Source organism: Phoca vitulina, unplaced genomic scaffold, assembly GCF_004348235.1.
Source record: "Phoca vitulina isolate PV1807 unplaced genomic scaffold, GSC_HSeal_1.0 scaffold83, whole genome shotgun sequence".
Classification (NCBI taxonomy): Eukaryota; Metazoa; Chordata; class Mammalia; order Carnivora; family Phocidae; genus Phoca; species Phoca vitulina.
Window position 1 is genome coordinate 3,284,379 of NW_022589786.1, and position 24,255 is coordinate 3,308,633.

Sequence of the window (24,255 nt, forward strand, 5' to 3'; positions counted from 1 at the left end):
TTGGGAAGTCCTGCAGACGCAACCCTTCTGGGGGAGTCCTGGTGGTACATTAACACATCAAAGACTCTGACAAGTCCCACAGCAAAGAAACCCCTTGAATTTTCTTTAATCCAGCATTCTCCATGCTTTGCCACCCAGGAGCCCCCTACTAGCACCTGCCAGCACCCCAGTGAACATCACACACTCTGGAGTATGGGGATGCTGTGGGCTGGGGGGACTCAATGTTCGGCCCCAGGCTCCAGCGTCAGACAGCCTGGCCTCCAGTTTAGTGCCTCCCAGCTCCGAGACTTCAGGCAAGTCACTTAACTTCTTTGAGCCTCGGCCTCCTCATTTGTCAAATGGAAATAAAATCCTTGAACCTATCTCAGAATTGTGTTTAGCACAGGGTAGGTGCTGTGTTTTGGCCACCTGCTCACAGGGCTGTTGTATCCCTACAGGTCTGCCTAATGTTCTAACTACCCTTACTCCCCCCCCCCCCCCGCCCCCCAGTGCTGAGGGCAGATGGTGGCCTGGGAGGTCTGAGGCAGGACAAGCCTGTCCCCAGCCACAGGACAACCTCTGTCTAGCAGGAGGTCAGCGGCCAGGCCTGGCAGGCTGGGTCAGCTGCAGCTGCTGCTGACATGGGAGGTCAGGGGGCTGGGTGGGGCCCACAAGGTGGGTTGGTGATCGCCTGTCATTTGGTGTCTGAGCTCCAGGAAAGAGGAAACTCTGATCTCAAATGACTTCCAAGCATTGTCACGGGCTGCCTGGTGAGTAGTGAGCTCCCTATCACTCAGAGAGTTCCACCGGAGCCCGGGGTGTTATGGCTCAGGAAAGGGACCCCTCATGTCCCATCAGACCCAGCAGCCGACCCAGTGCTAAGAGGTATTCCAGGCTTCCTGTCAGGAATAGCCGCTACTGCTTCTATTTTGCGTATAGCAATTTTATGCCACCCTCCCCCAGGTGGCGGGCCCTGAGCAGGTGCTGGAGACCGGGGGTCCAGACAAATGTCAGATACGGCTTGGCCTGGTCCTCAAAGGCCCATGGCCTGGTCATGGCCTCTAGCAAATCAGAAGCATGCACATCAGCACTATGTTTTGCATGCAACTTCCCCTGTAGACCCCTAATGCCGCGCCGAGAGCCTCAGTCTGTGGAGGAGCCAATCCCATCGACTGCCAAGGGGTCGGTGTGGCAGAGCAGAGAGGGCCGTGGCTCAGCTGGAGGGGAGGACTCAGCCCAGCATGAGGAGTAAGGGAGGTCTCCTGCCGCCCAGGGTTCATGTGTGTGCATGCATGTGTAACGGGTTATGATGGGGGGCAGGAGGACTGCGGAGCTCCAAGGAAACCAGCCCGGCTCCGGGTGGATGGGGTGCCCAGCCAATGGGATGCAGAGCCGGCCTCGGACAGGGCAGCTTTGGAGGGCAATCCGTCCCAGTGCGGCTGCTCCGGAGCCACTTTCTCTGAATCATACCAGATGGACTAGCAGTCTGATTCCTCATTTTTCACAGTCGCCACTCGCTGGTGTAGCAAAACACATGCTCTGCAGCGATAAAGTCTGAACGTTTTAGCAAATTAAAAATGTTTATTTATATGCATTTAAAAATATCTCCCTATATAATAAAAGGAAGTACATTTTCATCTAACACTTTCCTTAAATCAGCAACACATCTCCATTCTGGTTTGATGTGAGACCAGGAAAAATAGAGAGAGAGAGGTGGGAAGGGGGAAGGGAGATAGATGATTTACTGGTTAGGATTCCTAAGTAGTTATTCTGCCCAGTACTACCCAAACTTGCTCTGGGATAAGCGAGAGGGGACGGTGTCAAACGTGCTTGGTGGCTGAACTCGTGGCCAGTTGTATGATCATAAGACTGGGGCTTCAGTGGGCAGGTGGGCTTATGTGGACAATATCTTCTAGAAGATGCTGGGGTTTTGTTTATTTGTTTGCGGAAGACCAGACTTTTCTAACAAGGGTTGCAGTGATAGGGCAGAGGATGGCAGAAAGGTGTGATCTGGAGGGCAGAGCCTGAGTGGGTTCAGACTCCTAGATGCCAGGACTAACCCCACCTCTGCTTCACGCGGTAATTGTACAAGTCCTGCCTTTTCTTCTCCTTCTTCTCCTTCTCCTCCTTCTCCTCCTTCTCCTCCTCCTCCTCCTTCTTCTTCTTCTTTTCTTTTTTTTTAGTTCTGCCTTTTCTGGGCCTCAGTTTCCCCATCTGAAAAGTATGAGCCTGGACCCATTTGCACTCACAGCCCCAGTGACTGCCACTGATGTTCAGTGGTCACCCATGATATGTTTGCTTGAGGAAGGCTAAAGTAAAGATCCAGTCCTGGGACTCTGGGGTGGCTCAGTCAGTTAAGCATCTGCCTCCGGCTCAGGTCATGATCCTAGGGTCCTGGGATCGAGTCCCGTGTTGGGCTTTGTGCTCAGTGGAGAGCTTACTTCTCCCTCTCCCTCTGCCTGCGCTCTCCCTGCTCGTTCTCTCTCTCTCTCTGACAAATAAATAAATAAAATCTTAAAAAAAAAAAAGATCCAGTCCTATTCCCTCCCACGACCACAAGGCTGGCTCCCCCCAGGGCTGAATCTGGGGGAAGCAGGTGCAACTGGGAAGGTGCCATAAAGAGGCCAGTCTTCCAGGACTCTTGAGCCAATGCCTCACCTCTATTCCCTCTTCCTGTGGTTCTCTGGACCTTCCATAGGGTCTAATGAAACCCACGTGTCTAATGACGGGGTTGTTCAGCAAAGCTGCACCCTGTCCGGTGAGAGAAGTGGTGACAGGCCCTGGGGGAGGGGCGGGGGGGGTGGTTCCTGCCCGGGCCTTCTTGGATTTGGGAGCCACGGGCTTTTGCCCTCTCCAAAGCCCAGAGATTCCGTGCTCTGTGTGACCTTAGGTATATGACTTCACTCCTCTGAGACCCTTCCCTCAGGTGCAACTGGGGATGCCCAAACCTGTCTTCTCAGGCTGCTGGGAAGAGTTATAAAACAGATGTTGGATATAAGCCTTCATCCAATGAACACAGTAGGGTTTCATGAATGTTCCTTCCCTTCACCTTCATGCCCAAAGGGCTCCTTCCTCCTGCATCTGGAGAGCCCCTGGCCTGCCCTTTGAGGCCAGGCTTAAAGGAAGGAGCAGCTGGGTGGGACCTCGGGAGGAGAGGCGGGCCCAGGACCCAGCCAGGCCCTTTTCCGGGGCCTGTACTTCGATTTAAACCCTTCTTGCCTCCTTCCAGGCTCCAGGGGTATGAGAGGCAGCATGCCCTTATCCTCACTCTCCCCGAAGACTTCCCCATGTTGGTTAATGGTAGGGCAACCCTATGATTTAGTGTCTGAACTGGGACACTTGTGAGTGAAAGGGATTGATCTACAATGCATATGCCAGGTGCGCTAGCATATACCAGACCAGTGGGTTTGAACACTGTAGCTAATAATTTCCCCTCCTAGTCACAAGCTCACACGAACCCTCACAAGGTCCTGAGAGGTCGGTCAGGCCCGGAGTCGCTGATGGCTCATTTTAGAGACGTGAAATGATAACATTCCTAAGGTCATACTGCGGGTGGAGAGGAACCCAGGTGCTCATGATCTAAGTCACAAGCCATCACAACAACACGGTGACGCTTGCTCTGTCTATTCTTGCCCAAACCTCCCTGTATCTCTTTCATCCCAGCAAAAGGAGAAATGTTCCAGACCACCTAGAAGGTCCATGGGGCCTGACTCTGTCACTGGTGTCACTCACAAGCTCTGTGACCTTGAGTGAGGAACTTAGTTTCCTCATCTGTAAAATAGGGATGATGCCATCTGTCTCTCCAGGTCACTGTGTTGAGACAATAAGACCTAGCCCGGGATCTGGCATAATAAATATTGGTAGATTGGACGACTGAATACATACCCGATTCATGTCGGCTGTTCCTTTTGTGGCAGGAGTGGGCAACTCACAGTCAGTCAGTAAGTGTCAGCTGAGCCCCTACTATGTGCCAGGCCCTGTACTACATGTTTTCTATGCACAATCTCCCTGGATTCCTCACATCACTGTAAGGGGGGTAAGATTCTTATCCCCATTTTCCAGATGAAAAGGCATCTTTCATCTGGAAAAGTGCAGCGAGCTTAAGTAACGTGGGCAAGGTCACACAGCAAAGGAGGCACTCGATCGCTGAAACCCAGGACCCGGCCCTTAGTGCTCACGCACGTGGCCTGCCTCTCTCCTCGCCCAACTGGGGAAAGGGAGGCCCAGAGAGGGCAGGTTACTTGCCCAAGGTCACGCAGGAGACGGTGGCCGAGGACTCCAGACCTCCGAGGGTTTCCGTCGCGGACCCCCTCCTCCCGCGCTCGGGGCCCCTCCAATCCGCAGCTCTGCGTGCGGGGGCGCGCGCATCCCCCGGCTGTCGGTCCGTCAGCCTGTCTGTCTGGGTGTCTCCGCGGGCGCAGCGGTGCCCCCCTCCTCAGGCTCGGGCGTTCGCAGCGCCCGGCCCGCGCCCCACGCCCCACGCCCCACGCCCGCAGCCGACAGACCGCAGCGCCTGCGCCCGCGCCCGCGCCCCCCACCCCAAGCCGGTGCGCGGGAGCCGCCGAGGCAAAGTCGCGGCGGCCTGCCGGCGGCGCGATCTCTGCTCCCTCGCTCGCTCTCTGCTCTCAGGGGAAGCCAAGCCGGGAAGCCCCGGCAACCCGCCCTCCAAGATGAAGAAGCTCCAGGGAGCTCACCAGCGCAAGGTAGGGCAGGAGGACGGGGGCGCACACGGGGACGGGGGCACACCTGACCTGGGGGTGCAGAGGCCCGCCCCATCCAGGCCCCGGGAGGGTCGGAGAGGACACCTGGACCGGCTGGGGCTCCTGGGGAGGCCGGGCTGAGCTAGGTTGCAAGGAGGGGCGGGGTCACAGCCTGCGGCGGGGGTTGGGGGGTGGGGTGGGGGCGTTGTCGGGTGGCGACTTGGCCTTCCCCATCCCGGGGTCGGGGTGTTGTGTGATGGGGCTGGGGTTCATTTGGCCAGGTCCTTCGAACAGGTGTCTGCAACCCCAGGAGGCATGGGGTAGGGGTGGCTGGGGCCAGGCGCCCGCCCTTTCCCAGTCCCCCACCCGTTTCCCCCAGGGGCTGATTGGGGTTGGCGGTGTTAGAATAGCTGAGCGCCAGCCTTGAGCTGGACTAATTTCGGGGCGGTGGGGGGCGGGGAGCCGCCCTGGTCCTCATCCGTGCGCTCCACACTGAAGCAGCCTCCGAGAACCAGCGGGGACGCTGCCTTTCTTGCCGGTGCTTTTGCCCTGCGGGGGCCACCACCTGCTTCCTCCCCACCACCTTTAGCTTCCCTGCTAAGACCCCATCGGCAGGGTTGACCGGAGGCAAAAGCAAGGAGGAAGGAAATAGGAGACCCAAGGGCTATGGGGGTAGGGTGGAAGCTGGCATGGGAGAGGGGGACAAATCTGTGTTTTTGGAGCCCTGGGCTGAGATCGCAGCCCCTCCCCACTTCTCCTGTGGGGTTAGTTAGACCTCCCAGCCAAGTAGCCTGTGGGGGTGCGGGAAGGGAGAGTCTTGGGTCAAGGTTTCTTGCTTTTGGCTTAAAAGTGAAATTCCTAGCCAAGGAGTCAGAACTCCTGGGCACTCTTTCTGCAGATGCCACCCCCCCTGTGACTTTGGGCAAGTCCATTCTCTAACCTGGACTGTCATTTGCCGATCCAGCTCCAGGATCAAGGCACCAAAGCAGGCCCCTGAGTGGGGTTTGGGGTATGTGGTGACCCCACAGGGGCTGGTAGATGTAAATGGGAGAGAGAACTCACAGGGGCTGGTGTCACTGACCCCCCCACCCCCATTCAAGCCTTCTGCCCCTGTGCAGCTGGGCGTGGAACCGTTGTGATAAGTGGGTCTTTTTTATTTACTGACGTGAATGACTTCTTGGGGCCATTTGTGGGTCTCTTGGGTCTTCTTGGGTCCTGCCCACCATTCTTTTCCATTCTCCTAGTCTCTCCTCTTTCCCTTCTCTCCCCACAAGAGCTCCTGCCCCTCACTGCCACAGGGCCATACAGTGTGTAAATAGCCATGTTCTGTAAACCTTATCTCATGTAATCCTCCAAAAATTCTAGGGGCTAGGTCTTGTTATCCCTACTTTATAGACAAGGAGAAAACAGACATGGAGGATGCAGCTTGCTGCTTTCCTAAATATGGGCTGAGTGACCTAGGGCGAACAGGGCAGGGGTGGGGCCACCTGGCCTCAGTGTCCTCTCCCTTGGTCTCAAGTGAAGGGGGCAGGGAGGGAGGAAATGCCGGGTATTGGCAAAGGAGCAGCGTTGTTAGAGATGAACACTGGGCTGAAAGTCAGGGGTGTGGATTCTGGTCTTGCTCTGCCCTTAACTTGCTATTTGACCTTGGGCTCAGCCCTTCCCCTCCCTGAAACTCAGTTTCCTCATCTGCACAGTGATGAAGCTGGACTCCAGATTTCTATTGTCTCTCTCAGCCGGTATACCTGAAGAAGGTATGAGAGTCTTGGCTTGGGGCAGGCTAACCTCTTCTAGCACCTGCCACTGCTGGTGGGGACCTACATCTGTTGGTCCCTAAAAGAGGGGGTGCAGGTCTGGCAAACTCAGTATTATGTTCCTGCGTGAGTCGGGATAGGCAGTGGGGGAATCGGGGGTGGGATCTTCACACCCAGACCCAAGTGTGAAGCGACTCATTAAGCTTCCAACCCTGCCCCATTGATTTGGTTACTTGTCTCCCAGCCAGTCACATCCTCTCCGTGCCAGCCTCCTGGGATTCACCCCATGGTGAGGTTGGGGGCTCCAGGTGGTCTTGGGATTGGCTCATCTTTGGAGGACCCAATCCCCTGTCCCTGGAGCAAGAGCAGGCTTTCCCTCTGATTGGGGGGAGGAGAGGGACAGGAGAGCTGGCAGCATCCTGCTCTTGGAACTCTTGTCACCATGGAAACAGAGCCGGGACTGCTCTGTGAGCAGAGAAAGGGCAGCAGCTTCTCAGGAGGGATCAGAGGAACCTCATTACTGGGCCCTCCTGCCAGCTGGCCTGAACAGGGCTGGGGGGGCTCACAGGGTGACCAGCCTGCCACACTACCCCATATCAGGGGCCAGTGTCAACTGGCGGCTCCCCCATCCCTCCTGGAGCTCATCTGGCAGGGAGTGATTCCAGAGGGCCGATGCTCACCCAGCTGGGGAGGAACCTTGTGGAAAGGGGTATCAGAGGGCGGGTGCGGGTTTCAGAGAGGTCCGGGGGCTGCTACTACCCTCAGCCCAGCATGTCTGAGATCACCGCAAGCCCAATTACTGGAGAAGCGGCTTGTTCACGTTCATTATCGCCAGCATCGCCATCACCCATAATTATGCCAGGTTGTCCTTGTTACCACTGCCCCTCTGGCCAGTAGTCAGCCTCAGGCAGGATCATTACCATGGTCGCCACTGTCACTGGGAGCCAACCCAAGACTGTTACCCCCATCCTGCCCCCCCAAACCCGTTGCCTTGACCCTGTCACTGCACCCAGACACCTCCAGTCCTATGACACCTGCACTCTCCTTTCACCGTCTTTATCCCGGCAATGCTCATAGGACAAATCCCTTGCAAAGCCTCCTCTGTCACCACCCAATTTGTGTGTAGACACCTACTTGGCTGGTGTCAGGAAGGGCAATTTTAGGGGGAAAAAATATCTGGTCAGTAGACAATTACCAAGTCCCCGTGCTAGGACCCGATCTGGTCTTCAACCACTGCAAGTGTCTCCAGGGGAGTCTCTGGTGAAGCTTGCCTCACAGACCATTAGAGCCAGAAGACTAACAGATAGACCTACATTTCTCTCAGTAAATCTCAGCATTATAGTTTCTTAAAATCCTTTTCTTAAATAGAATTGCAGAATACTGTCTATTCTAGTCAGTCACAGTGGGTTATTGGTGCATTAAAGGATCTGACAAGTCCTGCAGCAAAGAAAACTATTTTGCTTTGTGTTAACCCAGTGTTCCCCAAACTTCTTTGACTCAAGAATCCTTTTCTTACACTGAGCACCCATGAGCATCCCAAGGGCTGTATTTTTTGGAAACACCGATTTATTCAATCCCCTCAGTGTAGAGATGGGGAAACTGAGGCTCAGAAAACTCTTTCCTCAAGTCACACCCTGAAGTGGCACAGACCTGGGACTAGAATTGTAGTCTCCTGACTCCCAGTCCAGAGGTATCACTGTTTTCCCACAACCATTCCTCAGCAGAAGCAGGGGGTCCTTTCTCCTCTCTCAGAACCATGATGTTATTGGACAATTGGCCTTCTTTGCAGCTCCGTCCTTCTCTGTTATGGGTGTGAATTTCAGAGGCAAGTGGGAAGGGCATGGCTGCCCCTATCTTCTGACCCATTCCAGGAGACACTTTGGGGGAACTGCTCTCTGAATTTTATTTTATTTAATTTTTTTATTTATTTAAAGATTTTATTTATTTATTTGAGAGATAGAGAATGAGAGAGAGAGAGCATGACGGGGGGAGGGTCAGAGGGAGAAGCAGAATCCCCACTGAGCAGGGAGCCCGACGCGGGACTCAATCCCAGGACTCCAGGATCATGACCTGAGCCAAAGGCAGCCGCTTAACCAACTGAACCACCCAAGCGCCCTTTTTTTTTTTTTTTTTAAAGATTTTATTTATTTATGCTCTCTGAATTTTAGATAGTTAGCCTGGTATCTTTGGGCTTCATTGCAGGCCCTCAGCTTGGGCCACCAGCTCATTACCCCCAGCCAGCATTTCAAGCAGCTCGGGGAGGGCCTCCATTTCCCAGCCCCAGGCTGGAGGGAGAAGGCCCAGTGGACTTCCTCACCCTCCTTGAATCGCAGGCAGGGATCTTAGGGACAGCTGGCTGCCACTCCCCTCTGTGCCTGCCTCTCTCCTGCAGGGACAAGAAGATTATGACTTCTGTGAGATAGATCCGAACTCAGTAGCCTCTTCCTGCTCATGAACTAAAATTCACAGTCCGCCGTAGGCCTCCTTGAGCCATGAGAGCAGAAGTCGAATTCCTCCCTCGGGGGAGGCCGTGTTCCCTCCAAGTCCTCTTCTCTCTGTGCTGAGGGCCCCCACTTCTTCCCCTGTCCTCCTGTCACTGTTTCTCCCGAACACCGTCCTTTCTGGCCATCTGCCCTGTAGACATGCTCCGAGCTATCTGTGTCTTTCTTAAAATGCGGTGCCTGGAACGGAGTAGCAAAGGCCAGCACCGGAGGTTGAAGACACGGGCTTCAGTGCTGGGAGGTGCTGGGCGTGAGAGCTAGCTCTCCACCAGCCAGCCTTCTAAAACCTCGGCTATGTCATGACCCCTCTCTGAGCCTCAGTGGTCCTCGTGATTGAAACAGCACTTAGACAAGTACTTAGCTCATAGGCTTTGAGAATGAAATCAGGTAAAACGTTTAGTGCACTGAGCACATAGTAAGAGCTCAAGACATGGTAACTATTATTAAGATCATCATCGTTGTCATCATCAACCTAGGACCATCCCTTGATTTGACCTCTCTGTTAACCGAACTAAGATCGAGGTGGCTTTCTTAGCGCCTGAGCCACCCTGCTGGCCTCATAAATTTGTAGTGACCAGCCACCCCAAGGAGCTCCTGCAAATGACATATTAGCCCAGCTAAGAGCAGTTGATTTTCTCAACCCGTAGAGTATCTTTGCATTCAGCCCTGTTTGATTTCATCTTCTTATTTTGGGGGTGGGGTGGGGCTGTGTCACAGTTCCAACCTGGCCTCACCTCTTTGGTCTCTTTTACCGGCAGCCCATTACCCCAGACCTGCTGATGACCCCCAGTGACCAGGGTGATGTAGACCTGGACGTGGATTTCGCCGCCGACCGGGGGAACTGGACAGGCAAGCTGGATTTCCTGCTGTCCTGCATTGGCTACTGTGTGGGCCTGGGCAATGTCTGGCGTTTCCCCTACCGGGCCTACACCAACGGAGGAGGTAGGGGCCGGAGGGCCTGCTGGAGGGGCGTCTAGGCTTGTAGGCCAAGACTTGGGGTGGAGTGAGGTTTTCAGTGGCTTTGGCCACCATCTCCTATGTGGCCTTGAGCAGAATTCACCGAAAGCAGTGACATGGGGCTGGGAGAAGTGAGCTCTCTCTGCCTTGTGTTTTTTCATCACCCAAACCCCTCCTCCCCCTCTCATGCCCAGGGTGGATACCTCCTCACCTCTCCCCTGAAGCCTGGGCACTTCCCGGGCCCTGAGTGATGGGCAGAGAAGCTGCCTCTGCTTCATGACAGCAGGCTGTATCCACCTGGCAGCGATCACCGTGCTCTCACAGTTCTCCCACCCGCCCTCCTCCCCCCACCCACCAGTCCTTCCCGCTTGTGAATCTTCGATCTGTCCTCCTCTCCTGGTTCCTTCCGTTCAGACTACAAACACGAAGCCCATCCTATCTTAAATAAATCCTCTGTTGTCTGTGCTTCACCATCAAGTGACTGTTCTGAGTCTCATTAACAATAGCTGGCGTTGAGCACTTCCCGTCTGCCAGCCCCAGGCATTTAACCCTGATGACAGCCCTCCTGGGCGGGCACGGTTGTCCTGATGTGACAGCCGGGGCTTGGAGAGGCCAAGTTCCTTGTCCAAGGTCGCCCGGTGGCCGACCCAACATTCCACCTCCAGGACTACCTGCCCCAGAGCCAGTGTGCTCCTGCCCACCCTCGAAGCCTCCTCCCGTCTCTGCCAAACTCATGGAAGAGGCACCTATTGGCAGAGTGGCAGAAATCCAAACAGGAGGGGATCAGGCGAGGACAAGATGAATGGCCGTGACCGGGAAGTGTGGGACTGGAGCTGCTGTCTGATGCTCTAGGAACTCCATGATGGCCACAGTTCCGTGGGCTCTCCCTTTCCCTGGCTCCCAGTTCTGTTTCTCTCTGGGTGCTGACCTCATTTTCTCCTGGGACCGGCTCCCTCCTTGCAGTTGGGTGGCAGGTGGCCACAGACAACTCTACAATGACTTCATCCTCAGAGCTGCGCTCTCTGGGTGCGGCTATATGCCCCGGCAGGGAAGGTCTCTAACTGTCCCCCCTTGGGAGCCCGGCCCCTGAGGGGGTGGGGGGTGGGGCGGCGGGTGTGACTGACAGCCCTTCCAGAGCCCTGTAGTGGGGGGCAGTCTTCTAAAGGAGCTGCCTGTCAGTAGGGGAAGCAAATGGGGAGGGGTATTGGGCACATGCGACCACTGGTGGCAGCCAGAAGCCCCTAAGGTGGCATGGCAGAGAGGACAGGGGGAGGTCTATTGGGGCCAGATCCCGAGCACGTTCATTTCCTACTGAGGAGTTTGCGCTTTCTTTGGCAGGGAATTCACTCATATTCCTTCAGTCACTCAGTGTTTGCTCTGAGCCCAGCCCTGCTCTGGGCGCTGGGGCTGCAGAGGAGGGTAAAGCCCCACGAGCCCCTGTAGCCCTCCGTGATCTGGTCCATCCACAGGAGAAGTGCTCCGTGGGGTTGCAGGTGTCTGCCATCAGGAGAGGGGCGGGGCTGGAGCTGGGCTTTAGGGGAGCCGAGCCACCTGAGACCTTCCCCTGACCGCCCTCCTCCTCCGCACAGGCGCCTTCCTCGTGCCCTACTTCCTCATGCTGGCCGTCTGCGGCATCCCCCTCTTCTTCCTCGAGCTCTCTCTGGGCCAGTTCTCCAGCCTGGGACCCCTGGCCGTCTGGAAAATCAGCCCCCTCTTCAAAGGTGAGGCCTCATAGTCCCGGCAGGGGCCTGGGCCCGGGGGGAGGCAGGGAGGTTGTCCTCCATGACCCAGCCTCTAGGAAGAGGGAAGTGAAGCCCAGACAGGGGATGGCTTCCCGAGGCCACACAGCCTGGTCTGCAGAAGGCTTGACCTGAGGGCAGCCCCCTCTCCCCCACGCCCAGGTGCCGGCGCGGCCATGTTGCTCATCGTAGGCCTGGTGGCCATCTACTACAACATGATCATCGCCTACGTCCTCTTCTACCTCTTCGCCTCCCTCACCAGCAACCTGCCCTGGGAGCACTGTGGCAACTGGTGGAACACGGACCTCTGCCTTGAGCACAGAGGCTCCAAGGATGGCAATGGGGCCCTGCCCCTCAACCTCACCAGCACCGTCAGCCCCAGCGAAGAGTACTGGAGGTCAGACCACTGCCAGCCCAGCAGCTGTCTGGGAGGGCCCCGAGCTGCTGGGGATGGGGTGGGAGGGACAGGGGGCAGGAATGCGCCAGGGTCCCCAGGGGGCTCAGCGTGCACCTGGAAGGCCGAGTCCAGGTGCTGGTGTTAGGTGGACCCCGGCTTCTAATTCCAGCTCTGCACTGACCAGCTGTGTGACCTTACACAATGTACTATCTTCTGGTGCTTTATCTTTGAAGTGGGTATGGGAATAGCATTCTGAGGGTCGTTGTGAGGATTAAGGGAAGGAAGGTATAAATTGCGCCCCAGCCTATCGGATAATCATGCTGGGTAAACGCCAGCTGATAATCGAGATGGTGCTGACACCAGTAATAGTAACCTTGCTGGCCACAGCTTTACCCCATGCCCACGGAGTGTGGCAGGCTGACCAGAGGACACTCCAATCTTCCTCTCCCACAGCCGCTATGTCCTCCACATCCAAGGCAGCCGGGGCATTGGCAGTCCCGGGGAGATCCGCTGGAACCTCTGCCTCTGTCTGCTGCTGGCCTGGGTCATCGTGTTCCTCTGTATCCTCAAGGGCGTGAAGTCCTCGGGCAAGGTGAGGCCCGGGAGGTCCTAGGGGCCCGAGGGGCTGGGAGGGGTGAGGGCTTCCTGGAGGAGGCAGCAGGGCATGGACTGAGTCTGAGAGGATGAATAAACGTCGCCGGGGAAGAGGTTGGGGGTCGGAGTGGGGGTGGGGGTCGGAGGCACTGCCTGAAGGAAGATTTGGAGGGAAGGATGGGTGGTGGCCAGGCTGGTTCACCAGACTGGAACTTGCCAAGGACAGGACCTGTTACTCCAGTTTGTATCCTAACGGAGTGCTTGGCACTTTGAAGAGGCTCCTCTGGTGTTTGTTGAATGCTTGGAAGGTGGGTCTATGACTCAGGGTGGTGGGGGCTTTGGGAATGTGCAGTGGCGGATGACCACACAGGGTGGGTTGCATGGGCTGGGGGCAAGGGGAGTGGACACATGGAGAGGGAGACTCTCATCAACCCTAGGCAAGGCCTCCAGGCAAGGGCCGAGGGTGCCTGGAGCAGGGCACAGCAGAGCTGGAAAGGGTGGATGGGTTGGGGATGCTTTGAGAAGCAGTGACAGGACTTTAAAGAGGGATCCATGTGCAGAGGGAGGGAGGCAGGGAGGGAAAGAGAAGCATCATGGATGGTGGCTGTTCTCAGCTTGCGAGTTAGGTAAGATGGGGAATTCTGGAAGAGGAACAGGGTAGAAGGAAGGTCACCTCGGCCTTCCATCCCCACTTATCACTCTCAGGTGGTGTATTTCACGGCCACGTTCCCCTACCTCATCCTGCTCATGCTGCTGGTCCGAGGAGTCACCCTGCCAGGGGCCTGGAAGGGCATCCAGTTCTATCTCACCCCCCAGTTTCACCATCTGTTGTCTTCCAAGGTGAGGTCCTCGGGGCTGCGGTGCAGAGGGAGGGGTCAGGCCTGAGCCAGAGAGTAGAAGGAGGAGGGCTCCTTGGGGAAAAAAGGGCAATGGGTAGGAATCCTCCCTGTGGTGGGCCCCCAGTACCAGACCCTGTGCTCTGCACTGTGCTCAACACTGTATGTCTTTTTCATTTCTTATTCTTCACTGTCCTACAAAGTAGACATTATTCTGGGGCACCTGGCTGGCTCAGTCAGAGGAGTGTGCGACTCCTGATCTCAAGGTCATGAGTTTGAGCCCCACATTGGGTGTAGAGATTACTAAAAAAATAAATCTTAAAAAAGGGTAGACATTATTCTCCCATTTTACAGATGAAGAAACTGAGGCCTGAAAGAATGATAAGCTTAAGATCACACGGCTAGGGGGTGGCAGAGCTGGAATTCCAACCCAGACCTGTCTGACTCCAAACCCCAAGGAGGGCATTAGTAATGATGGCAACAGTGGTGCCGACAGCGAACATTTCTTACTTATTAACTGCCAACGGCCTGACCCTGCACTTGGCACGGATGCAGTCATTAAACCTTACCACCACCCTGTAAGGGAGCTACTGTTCTTATCCCTGCCTTACAGAGCGGGGACCCTAGGCTCAGAGAGGCGATGTGGCCTTGCGAAGGCCATACAGCTGCAAAGCGGGGCAGCTGGAATCAAATCCAGGCCCCCCCAACTCCAGGGGTGCCATGGGCTTGTTGTCAATATGGATCTACTGGAAATTCACATAAGACACTACTTCCTTCAGAATCGGACCAAGCTTAGCCATCATCTAGATCCTGGATGGGGAAATTGAGGCCCAGAGAGGGAAAGGGACTTACCCGAGTCCCCCGTGGAAGTGCTAGAACAGGGTTTGCCCCGGCCCATGTCATTTTGAGCCAGGCTCTTCACCACGCCGTCAGCTGGACCTGTGGCCTCGCTCCCGCCCCACCTCCTCCCTCCTCTTTCCGTGGCCCTCTGGACAGGGCCACGGCGTGCCAGCCCTTCTCTTTGCTCTCCATCTGCATCCTTCCCTGCCACAGGTGTGGATCGAGGCTGCTCTTCAGATCTTCTACTCCCTGGGTGTGGGCTTCGGGGGTCTCCTCACCTTTGCCTCCTATAACACGTTTCACCAGAACATCTACAGGTGAGTGCAGCCTCCCAGACCCCGCGGCCCGAGCAGGGAGGAGAGTGGCCGGCCAGGGCAGGCCCTGTGGGCTGGGGGCGGGGCCAGCTTGCTCTGGCCTGGACCTGTGTGCCCGGACGTCCCCCGGCAGAGACACCTTTATCGTCACTCTGGGCAACGCCATCACCAGCATCCTGGCTGGCTTCGCCATCTTCTCTGTGCTGGGCTACATGTCTCAGGAGCTGGGTGTGCCCGTGGACCAAGTAGCCAAAGCAGGTGGGCAGGCGGGCCAGCCCTGGGGGTGAGGGTGTGTGTTGGGCACCGCCGGGGCCGGGCGAGGGAACATACGTGTGCACCAGCAAGGTTGTGGATGGCTACATCCAGTGAGTGTGTGGATGGGCGCCCACACAAATGAACGTATCTTAACTGGTCTCTGGGTGTCCAAGTGCAAAGGGGGTGGGAGGGCAATGGAGTGTGCATTAAACTGTGTCTGGAGATAAATGAATGTCTGTACGACATTGTCTTAGGTTTTGTCACATCTTAGTAACTTGCCTTGCTTGTCCAAATGAGTCATTTCCCGTGTAGGGATGTCTTGTGCAAGTGAACTGAGGGTTCACATGATGATGCGAATCAGTGTCTGTGCCAGTGGACATGTCCACGTATGTGTTGGTGGGGTTGTTTGTGTGAATGATGGTGTACATAAGTGTATTCAAATGAGGTTTTATATTGAGTCTTGTGTTTCTTCCTGTACTCATTATTAATTCATTTATTTTGTCCACCTGTGTTCACTGAGCAGCGACAGTGTATACTGGCCTGGGTCCTAGGAGTTAAGCGTTGGAAGTGTGCAGTTAGGGTGAATCTCTGAGTTTTGCTTAACTAGTGTGCCCACGTGGGTGGAAGCGACCATGTGTGTTTGAGTGTGCCTGTGGGGGCCTGCCTCGTGCCCCAGGCTGCTGACCCTTTGTGCCCTTGGCCCAGGCCCCGGCCTGGCCTTTGTCGTCTACCCACAGGCCATGACCATGCTGCCTCTGTCGCCCTTCTGGTCCTTCCTTTTCTTCTTCATGCTCCTGACTCTTGGCTTGGATAGCCAGGTGAGCCTTGTCTGCGTCAGCGGGCACCTTGTGGGGGGTGTGTGTGATGTGCGTGTGCGTGTGTCCGTCTGCGACGTGTCTGTGTGTATGACGTAGCTGTGTGTGTGTGTGATGTGTGTGCGATGTGTGCGTCCGTGTGTGATGTGTGTGTGCGTGTGTCCGTCTGCGACGTGTCTGTGTGTATGACGTAGCTGTGTGTGTGTGTGATGTGTGTCTGTCTGTGTGGGGTGTATCTCTGTGTGAGCTTGTGTGTCCGTGCACGTGTGTATGTGCGTGTGGTGGAGGCAGAACTCCGACCCTCCCCTCCCCTCCCCCCAGTTTGCCTTCCTGGAGACCATCGTGACAGCTGTGACCGACGAGTTCCCTTACTACCTGCGGCCCAAGAAGGCTGTGTTCTCGGGGCTCATCTGCGTGGCCATGTACCTGATGGGGCTGGCCCCCCCCCCCGGGGGGGGGGGGGGGGGGGGGGGGGGGGGTGTGTGTGCAGCCAGCGGGGGAGGCGAGGCCGGGCGCCTGCAGCAGTGTCCGTGACTGTCCCCTGGGCCACCTGCTTCTTCTCTTCGGGAGGAAGCTAGCCCAACCCAGGCCCTCTCCCCAAGGGCAGCCTGGCCTATGGCCCAGAGTCCTGGCTTCAAGCCTGGCTCTCCCACTTACCAGATGACCTCAGGACAAGTGGCTTCCCCTTCCTCAGCCTGTGTTCCCACCAATAAAATGGGGTCTACATCTAGGATTGTCGTGAGGCTCCAATAAGATGATGTGTGTAAAGGGCTCGGCAGGTAGGCCGCAGTCACACGGTCATTGTCTTGCTGTCACCGCTGGCCTGGGCTCGCACTAGGGAGCAAGACTGGGGTGAGGGAACCCCAGAGCTGTGGCTTGTGTTCTAGGGAGGCATGTATTGGCTGGTGCTTCTGGACGACTACAGCGCCAGCTTCGGGCTCATGGTGGTGGTGATCACCACGTGCCTGGCCGTCACCCGGGTGTACGGTGAGAGGGGCCGTGCGAGAGGGAGTGAGGCTCCCCCCGTGGGAGGATGGGAGTCTACTCTGGAGCCCCCCTGCACTGGGTCCCGGGTCCCAAGGGCCAGGGTCTCCAGTGGGGGCAGTGGCGTGGAGGGGGAAGGGGCTGCTGGTGCTTGTGTGTGTGGGGGGGGGTTTGCTGGTGGGGCCATTCTCCTCCCCTCCCCTGCGCAGGCATCCAGAGGTTCTGCCGGGACATCCACATGATGCTGGGCTTCAAGCCGGGCCTCTACTTCAGGGCCTGCTGGCTGTTCTTGTCCCCGGCCACGCTCCTGGTAACTGGTGGGAAGGAGGGATGGGGCCCAGGGCTGAGAGTAGGGTCCCCCTCTGGGCATTCAGTCTGGCAAGGCTGCTCTGGCCCAGAGTGGACCTCTGTCCGGGCTGAGGGGTGGGTGGGCGCCAGGATCTGGGTCTACTCCCCTCCGCCTCGATGCCCCCAGCTTTTGTAGCTCTGCTGGGCCCAGCCCCGCGTGTTGTTAGCAAAATGAGTGGGGCTTTCCCAGGCGCCAGGGCCTTAGGGCTGGGGCTTTAGACTGGTGTGTTGGTGCATGTCTGCGCTTTCTGGGCCTTGGAGTTGGAGTTCAGGCACAGGCTATCTCAAGAACTGGGTGCTTCAGAGCTGGGCTGTCTCAGGCCTCACAAAGGCTCCAAGGATGGACCATCTCAGGTTCTAGACAGCTTAGGACTGGGTTATCTCTGACACTGGGTAGCTCTGGGCTGGGCTCTGTCAGGCCGTCAGGTAGCTCAGACCCGGGCTGTTCTAAGCCCCGGGGCCTGCCCAGAGCCCACTGAGCTGCTGGGGCCCCCGCCTGCAGGCCCTGCTCGTGTATAGCGTTGTCAAGTACCAGCCCTCGGAGTATGGCAGCTACCGTTTCCCAGCCTGGGCAGAGCTGCTGGGCATCCTGATGGGCCTGCTGTCCTGCCTCATGATCCCAGCCGGCATGTTGGTGGCTGTGCTCCGGGAGGAGGGCTCGCTCTGGGAGGTAAGTCTGCCTGGCCCTTGTCTGCCCCTGGCCTTCCTGACCCGGGGCCCTACCCTCGGCCCACCTGCTAGAACAGAGAACATCTGCCCCGGCACCTTACCCAGGGCCTCACAAGCTTTTCCAACCAGTAGCCTGAGCTATGAATCCTCTCAGACCTGCTGGGGGTGAGGCAGGCTCAGGGGGCTTAGGGTCCTCCCCTGTGGCCCCTGGCACCACGTGGGGCCTCTGAGGGCGGGGGGAGCACAATCCCAAGACCACCGATATTGGCCAATGCCCACACATCTCGGGGAGAGGACAAGGGAATGGCCCAGGGTCCTACTGTGAGTCAGGCAGGGGTCAGGACTGGAACTCTGGTCACCGGCCCAAAGCTTCCCTATGGGAACTCAGGGTCAGAAGGCAAGATTGAGAGACCCCGAGGGTGGGCTGCAGCCCATGGGTGACCTGGGAATGCATTGATGGTGGGAGCCCTGCCCACGCCAGGCTTTGTGAAGAGATCCAGAAAGCACAGAGAATGCAAGCTGTTTGGGCATGGGGATCTGCAGGTCTCAGAAGAGGGGAGTGGACCAGTGAGTGTGCGGTGAAGCTATGTGACCACTGCAATGCTCTGGCCCTCTCTGAGCCTCACTGCACTCTGCACTTCTGAGGCCATGGGTGTGGAGTCCCTCTGGTTGGGGGAGGTTGTCATAGTGAGCAGAGCTGAGTGAGCCTGCTAGGGTCTGGAGAGAGCCTGGGGACCCCGACCCATACCCCATAGATCCCATCAGGACTATGCTGGAGCCAGCTGCTACTGTCTCATGATAGCTAATTGTTAAATTTTCAGGGATGTTGTGAGCTGGTTTGAAATCGATCTTGGTGGGAATATTTATACCACTGGAATCGGCTACAAATCAAGCCTCCTGCGCCCCTCCAACCACTGCCCCAGCCCGTTTGCCAGCACCCTGCTGCCCCCACTCCCCATACAGCTGCACTGTGCCCTCAGCTGTCCCTCATCCCACCCTCAGGTCTGCCCCTGGAAAGTCTCAGAGCCTTTCCCCAGCAGAAGTGGGTTGTGGCCACAGCACCGGCCCGCAGGGCAGTCCCGGGGTCCAGCCACTGCTGTGTGTGTGCCTGGGGGCAAACCCCTGGCCTGCTCTCAACCTCGGGAGCCCCACCTTGCTGCTAAAGGAAATGCGTCTCCTTGCTTGAGAGCCAAGGTGTCTGCAAAGGAAAGGAGGAGAGCAGTGTTGCTCAGGGTAGAGGGCTCCAGCCCCCTGGAAGTTCATGGTTCCCAAGCCTTGCTACGCTTCCCTCTTGCCCTGCTGCCACAGCCACCAACCGCCAGGCCCAGGGCCGTGTTGTTGGGTGGGGAGCACTGCAGAGGAGTCCTTGCCCGGCTCCGGAGACCTTCAGAGACCAGGGCTTCCAGCACTGACACCCTAGGAAAAATCGGGGTCTGCCTTTTGCCAGCTGTGTGACCCTAAGCAGTTAATGCACCTCTCTGAACCTTGCTTTTCTCTGTCCTTAAAGTGAGGACAGTGATCCCTCCCCTAAGGCTTGCTGTGAGCAGAAAAGAAGCTCATCAGTGTTGTCAGAACCGTGAAGGGCAGAAAAACAGAGTATTTTAAAAGTTTAGGATGGAGTCAGACTGCCTGGGGTCAAATCCCAGCATCGCCACTTGTCACCTGTTTGACCTTGGCCAAGTTGACTAACCTTGCTGAACTTGACTTCCAGATAATATCTGTGGGGGTGGAGGGTGAAAGGCCTAATGCCCCCTCACAAGGACGCTGTAAGGATCGAAGAAGCCCACACTTAGCACAGAGTGGAACATGGTGAATGTTTTGTTCCACACCGGGGATTCTCATGGGGGTGATTTTGCTCTCGGAGGCCATTTGGTAGCATCTGGAGGCATCTTGCTTGTCATAATAGAATGGTGTGCACAGCGGGTGGTACTGGCTTCCAGTGGGAAGAGAGCTGGGATGCTGTTAAACCCTGCTCAGTGTGCAGAGAGCTCTTACACACGGACTCTCCAGCCAAAATGTCCGGAGTACTCAGGTCGAGAAGCGTTGGTCTAGGCTCTAGTGTTCAGCTGGGAACGAATCTAAGTGCTTGCTCTCAGGGAGCTTGGATTTTAATGTGGGAGACAGACAATAAACAAATACACAAAGGTAGTAGTAAGTGCTATATTTTAAAAATAATTAAAAAAACTGAAACAAAGGCAAAGTTTAGGAATAGAGAATGATGGGAAAGTATTTTGGCCAGGGTGGCCGGGAAGACCTCTGAGGGGGTGACAGACACCTGACCGAACCGACAAGGTGATCGATATAGATACCTAAGGGGAGAGCATTCCAGGCAGAAGGACAATCAGTGCAAAGGTCCTGAGGCGGGGGGGGGGGGGGTGCTGGCATGTCTGAAGGCAGCAAGGAGGTCAGCAAGACTGGATCAGAGTGGGTGTGGGTGGAAGGAGAGTGGCAGGAGCTGAGATCAGGTAGGTAGACAGGGCCCAGGACATAGAGGCCGTGGTGGGCACTTTGGGTCTTATTCCAAGTGAAATGACAAGCCACAGGCAGGTTTCTGAGCAGGGGGGTAACATGCTCTACAACAGTTCAGTAAGTGTCACCACGCTTTGAGTGTGGAGCCATGCTGGGTCCCAGGCTAAGGGCTCTGCACACATTATCCTCCTTGAATCTGCACCTAGTAGGCTCCACTTAATGTTGATCGTCTATCCTCCTTCAAGCGTCTGGGGCTCTTCTCCCCCGAGGGCGGGCATAGGGCTTTGGGAATGTGGTTTGGAAGGGAGGAACCCTAGAAAGTCCAGACTTAGTCATTACCTTAGTCACCTCCCTCCTTCCGTGGAAACTGGGGCTCGAGAGGGAAAGGGCAGACATCAGAGTCAGAATGAGGCCAACTGGGAGACACTGGAGGGTCAGCGAGCACCCCGGCTGCAGTGCTCCCGGCTCCTGGCTCTTCCCCAAAGCTCCCCGCTGCTTAGGACTCAGCATTTAGGGGAAAGGACCCAGAGTGGGCTCCTGGATTGGCTGGCAGGTAATCCTAGCCTGTTCCCGGCACCCCTCTAAGTGCTCCATCTCAGTGCCTGCTGACCACCCTACGAAGGCATCACGATCCCCCAGTGACAGAGGGGGAAACCGAGCATGGAAAGCCTAAAACCCATGCCCAAAGGCCACCCGGCTTGTGAGTGGCCAAGCAGGACTCTCACCGGGCACGTGACTCATTCCCCTGGGGAGGTGCCACTGCCCTGGCCCCACCCCCCACCCCCCGGGATTGTTGCTGGGGCTGACCCAGGTGACGTGGTGAGGTCTGTGCGGGGTGCCCGGCCGCAGGAAGCACTCCACGAGCGCCGGCCGCCCCCGATTTCACCGCTGTCCTTGCTCTGCCACAGCGGCTCCAGCAGGCCAGCCGACCGGCCATGGACTGGGGCCCGTCGCTGGAGGAGAACCGGACTGGCATGTACGTGGCCACGCTAGCGGGGAGCCAGTCGCCCAAGCCACTGATGGTGCACATGCGCAAGTACGGGGGCATCACCAGCTTCGAGAACACGGCCATCGAGGTGGACCGCGAGATCGCCGAGGAGGAGGAGTCTATGATGTGAGGCGAGAGGCCGGGGGCCAGGAGGCCCTGCCCGGCTGCGAAGGCTAGCCGTGCCCTGTGGGGTTCCGAGAGGCCCGAGGCCGTGGCGGGTCGCCACGGGGATGCCGGTGCCCAGGGCAAGTCCTTTCTTGTGGCCTCTCCTCTCTGTCTACCTTCTCCCCACATGCACACAGACCCACTCAAAGCTCAGTCCTCATTGTGCAGATGGGTGAACTGAGGCCAGGGAGAGGGCCTTGCCTGAGGTCACATGGCGGAGGGCACTGGACCCCAGGCCGCCTGGCCAACCAGTTTCCTTTCTCATGTGGCGGTTGGCATCATTCTCTCCTCTGTTCAGGGCCCAGACTCCTCCTCTCTTTTCTAGGAAAGTCTGTCCCCACACACTTCAAACAGCCAGAATCTCGAGCTGGGCAGGGACGCTCAGGGCGGGGCGAGGCCCCCGAGGCCCCAGGCCTCGACGGTTAGCAAGTGCAGTGGGAGAAAAGCCCTGTGGGCTCCTGTGCCTGGGCCAGGTTTCCTGAAGGAGGTGGGGTCTGAGCGCCCTGGAGGATGGGCAAGTTGGGAGGGAGAGAGGAGGAGGAGGGCAGGGTGTGGAGGCCCCAGTGTAGCCCCTGTGCCCCACCCCCCAAGCCCAGGGCAGAGGTCAAGGTGTTACCAGGTTACAGCAGGGTCCAGGTGGGAAGGACGCATGAGGGGGAGGGGGAGCAGGGGACAAGGGGCGGGCAGGGGTTTGCATGATCTGGTTGTGCTTTAGATAGAATATCTATCAGGTCAGTGTGCAGGGTGGATTAGAGGGGACGGGGTGGAGGTGGGAGGCCTGTGGAGGGCAGGCAAGAGGGGCTGGTGGCCTGAGTGAGGGGGTGGGGGTGGGGAAAGGAGGAGGTCCCCACACTTTTCTTTCCCCCAGAGAAACTAATGTATTTTATTTTGACCCACACTTCTGAGAAGGGCCCACAGCTTTCCTCACTGGACCCTGTGCCCTCCCGTGTAGGGAGCCCTGGGCATGATTAGGACAGAGGACACAAGTGAAGAGGTGGGAGTGAGGGCTCGTAGTCAGGACCCAAAGCCCCACCATTCTCTTCTCCCTGTTCTGGTGGCCCTCACTGTCTCCTCCAGCTCCAGGCACTGTTGGGAGACTGGCCTTGGCTGTGGACCCACCAAGGCAACTAAGAGGCTTGGAGGTAGTCCGCACACATGGCTGGCTGTCCTGATGCTGGGCCCGGGCATGAGGATGGAGGCAGGGAGCCAAGGACAGCCAACACCTCAGGCCTGTGGCCAGAGGCCTTGGCGTCTTCAGTCCCAGGCACGGGAGGGGCTGCCCTGGGGTCCCTCCTTCCCTGAGAGATGAGGGTGGAGCGTGAAAACGTGCCCCCCGGGGGGGCAGGGCACCCTCATGCAGCTGGGCCGGCCTGTGCGCCCTCTTTCTCTCCTGCTGTCTCCCCAACCTATCCATGTTCTGTTGGTTTATTGTTAATAAACACCAATGAGGTCATCCTTCTTACCCCTTCTCCTTACTGCTGAGAACCTGGGGGTGGGCAGCACAGGGTTTTCCAGCTTCTGTAGGACGGATGAGGGAACTGAGGCTCGGCTCTCCCGGCTTCTGACACTTGCTGTCCCATTTCTCTGTGGCACTGGCGGTGGGGGGGGGGGGGTTGTTGAGGAAGGGCGGTGAAGATGAGGAAGCCACTCAGCCCCCGGTACATATACGGACAAACTGAGGCCCTTCAAGGGGAAGACTGGCTCAAGGTTACCCAGCTGAGCTCCCCTCTCCAGCCCCAGCTGTTCTCCGGCCTACCAGCAGGTGCAGCTGGGGCTGGAAGGATTTCCTGGTGCTACCCACCCCCTCCTGGCAGGACCTGGCTGCATAAAAGAGCCCTAGGGCCTTTCAAATGCAGGCCCAGGTGTTCGGGAAGGCTTTGAATGCGGGTGGAGAGAAAGGGCTGCTGCATATTTCGGATATTAATAAATTTCCCCTAACAAAGGGCCAGGCGCCCTCCTGCCCCTCTTTGTTTGGGGCTCTAGATGGAGGAAGAGCATGGGTTTGCTAATTTGCTGAGGGCTCAAGAATGGCCTTCACAATTCAAGGTGCCTCTTCCCACACCCTGGGGGCAGGCTCCAGCCTTGCTCACAGAGCCCCTGGGGCCAGCTCAGGAGGAAGCCCTCTCCAGGCCCTCCAGGCTCCCTCTAGGACAGGCCCCAGCCCCCCCCCCCCCCCCCCCCCCCCCCCCGCGGCCATGGTCCTGTGAGGACTCCTCACCCAACCTCTTGGCTGCAGCCTGGGGTCCTGGGAGTCCGGAATGGGCGATCCTAGAAGTCTGGGCTTCTCTTCTCCCAGATTCCCAGTCTGCAATTAGAGGATTCTAGGAGCCTAGGGAGCCCACCAGCTTCACCTCCCCCTGCCTCACTTGCCCTGCCTTGCTTCCTCCGACTGCTCTTGCACTCGCTCACCGCCTCAGCACCCGGGCCTGAGGTTCCTGGTCTGTCCTCCCCGGCCCCATCTTCCCATCTTCTGCTTTTCCACTTCCGCTGCTCCCAGACAGGCTGTCCTGCCACCTCACCCTTCTCCCGCCTCTGCCACCTCCCAACAGCCCCCATCCCCGTCCCTTTATTGACTTCAGGTCGCCCTGGCTCAGAACAGACCCCCAGCCAGGCCCAACGGCAGTGGGAACCGATTGAAGGAAGCCATGGCAGCACAGGGACAGCTCAAGGAAGGCATCAGCCCTGTTTGGAGTAGAACCCCAGCCTGGAATCCTGGAATGCCCCAGCAGGGGACAAGCCCAGTGCCCCCAGAGCCAGGCAGAACAGCCAGGTGAGCGAAGCCGGAGGTGTGAGCCAAGAGTAGGTGGTGACTGGCCCCCAGAGGGTGTGGCAGAGAGGAGTCAGGGGTGGGGACCGTGGTGCACTAGAGAAGAAAACATGGCTCTCTTCAGGGGAGGCTGCCCCTCACAAGGATGGGCCCAGGTTGCCAGATATCCCAGCTTTTTTTTTTT

General features: G+C 57.4%; 1 protein-coding gene across 1 annotated transcript; it reads left to right on the forward strand.

Moving 5' to 3' along the window:
* Positions 1-4,355: 4,355 nt before the first annotated feature.
* On the forward strand, positions 4,356-22,766 carry SLC6A7 (solute carrier family 6 member 7). The gene is given in 14 exon segments (XM_032395330.1): positions 4,356-4,682; positions 9,693-9,876; positions 11,481-11,612; positions 11,793-12,027; positions 12,481-12,619; positions 13,327-13,461; positions 14,511-14,614; positions 14,745-14,869; positions 15,572-15,684; positions 16,003-16,119; positions 16,551-16,668; positions 16,875-16,975; positions 17,516-17,683; positions 21,060-22,766. Coding segments are annotated over 14 exon segments (1,914 nt in total). The 5' UTR covers positions 4,356-4,649; the 3' UTR covers positions 21,270-22,766.
* The last annotated feature ends 1,489 nt before the right edge of the window (positions 22,767-24,255 follow it).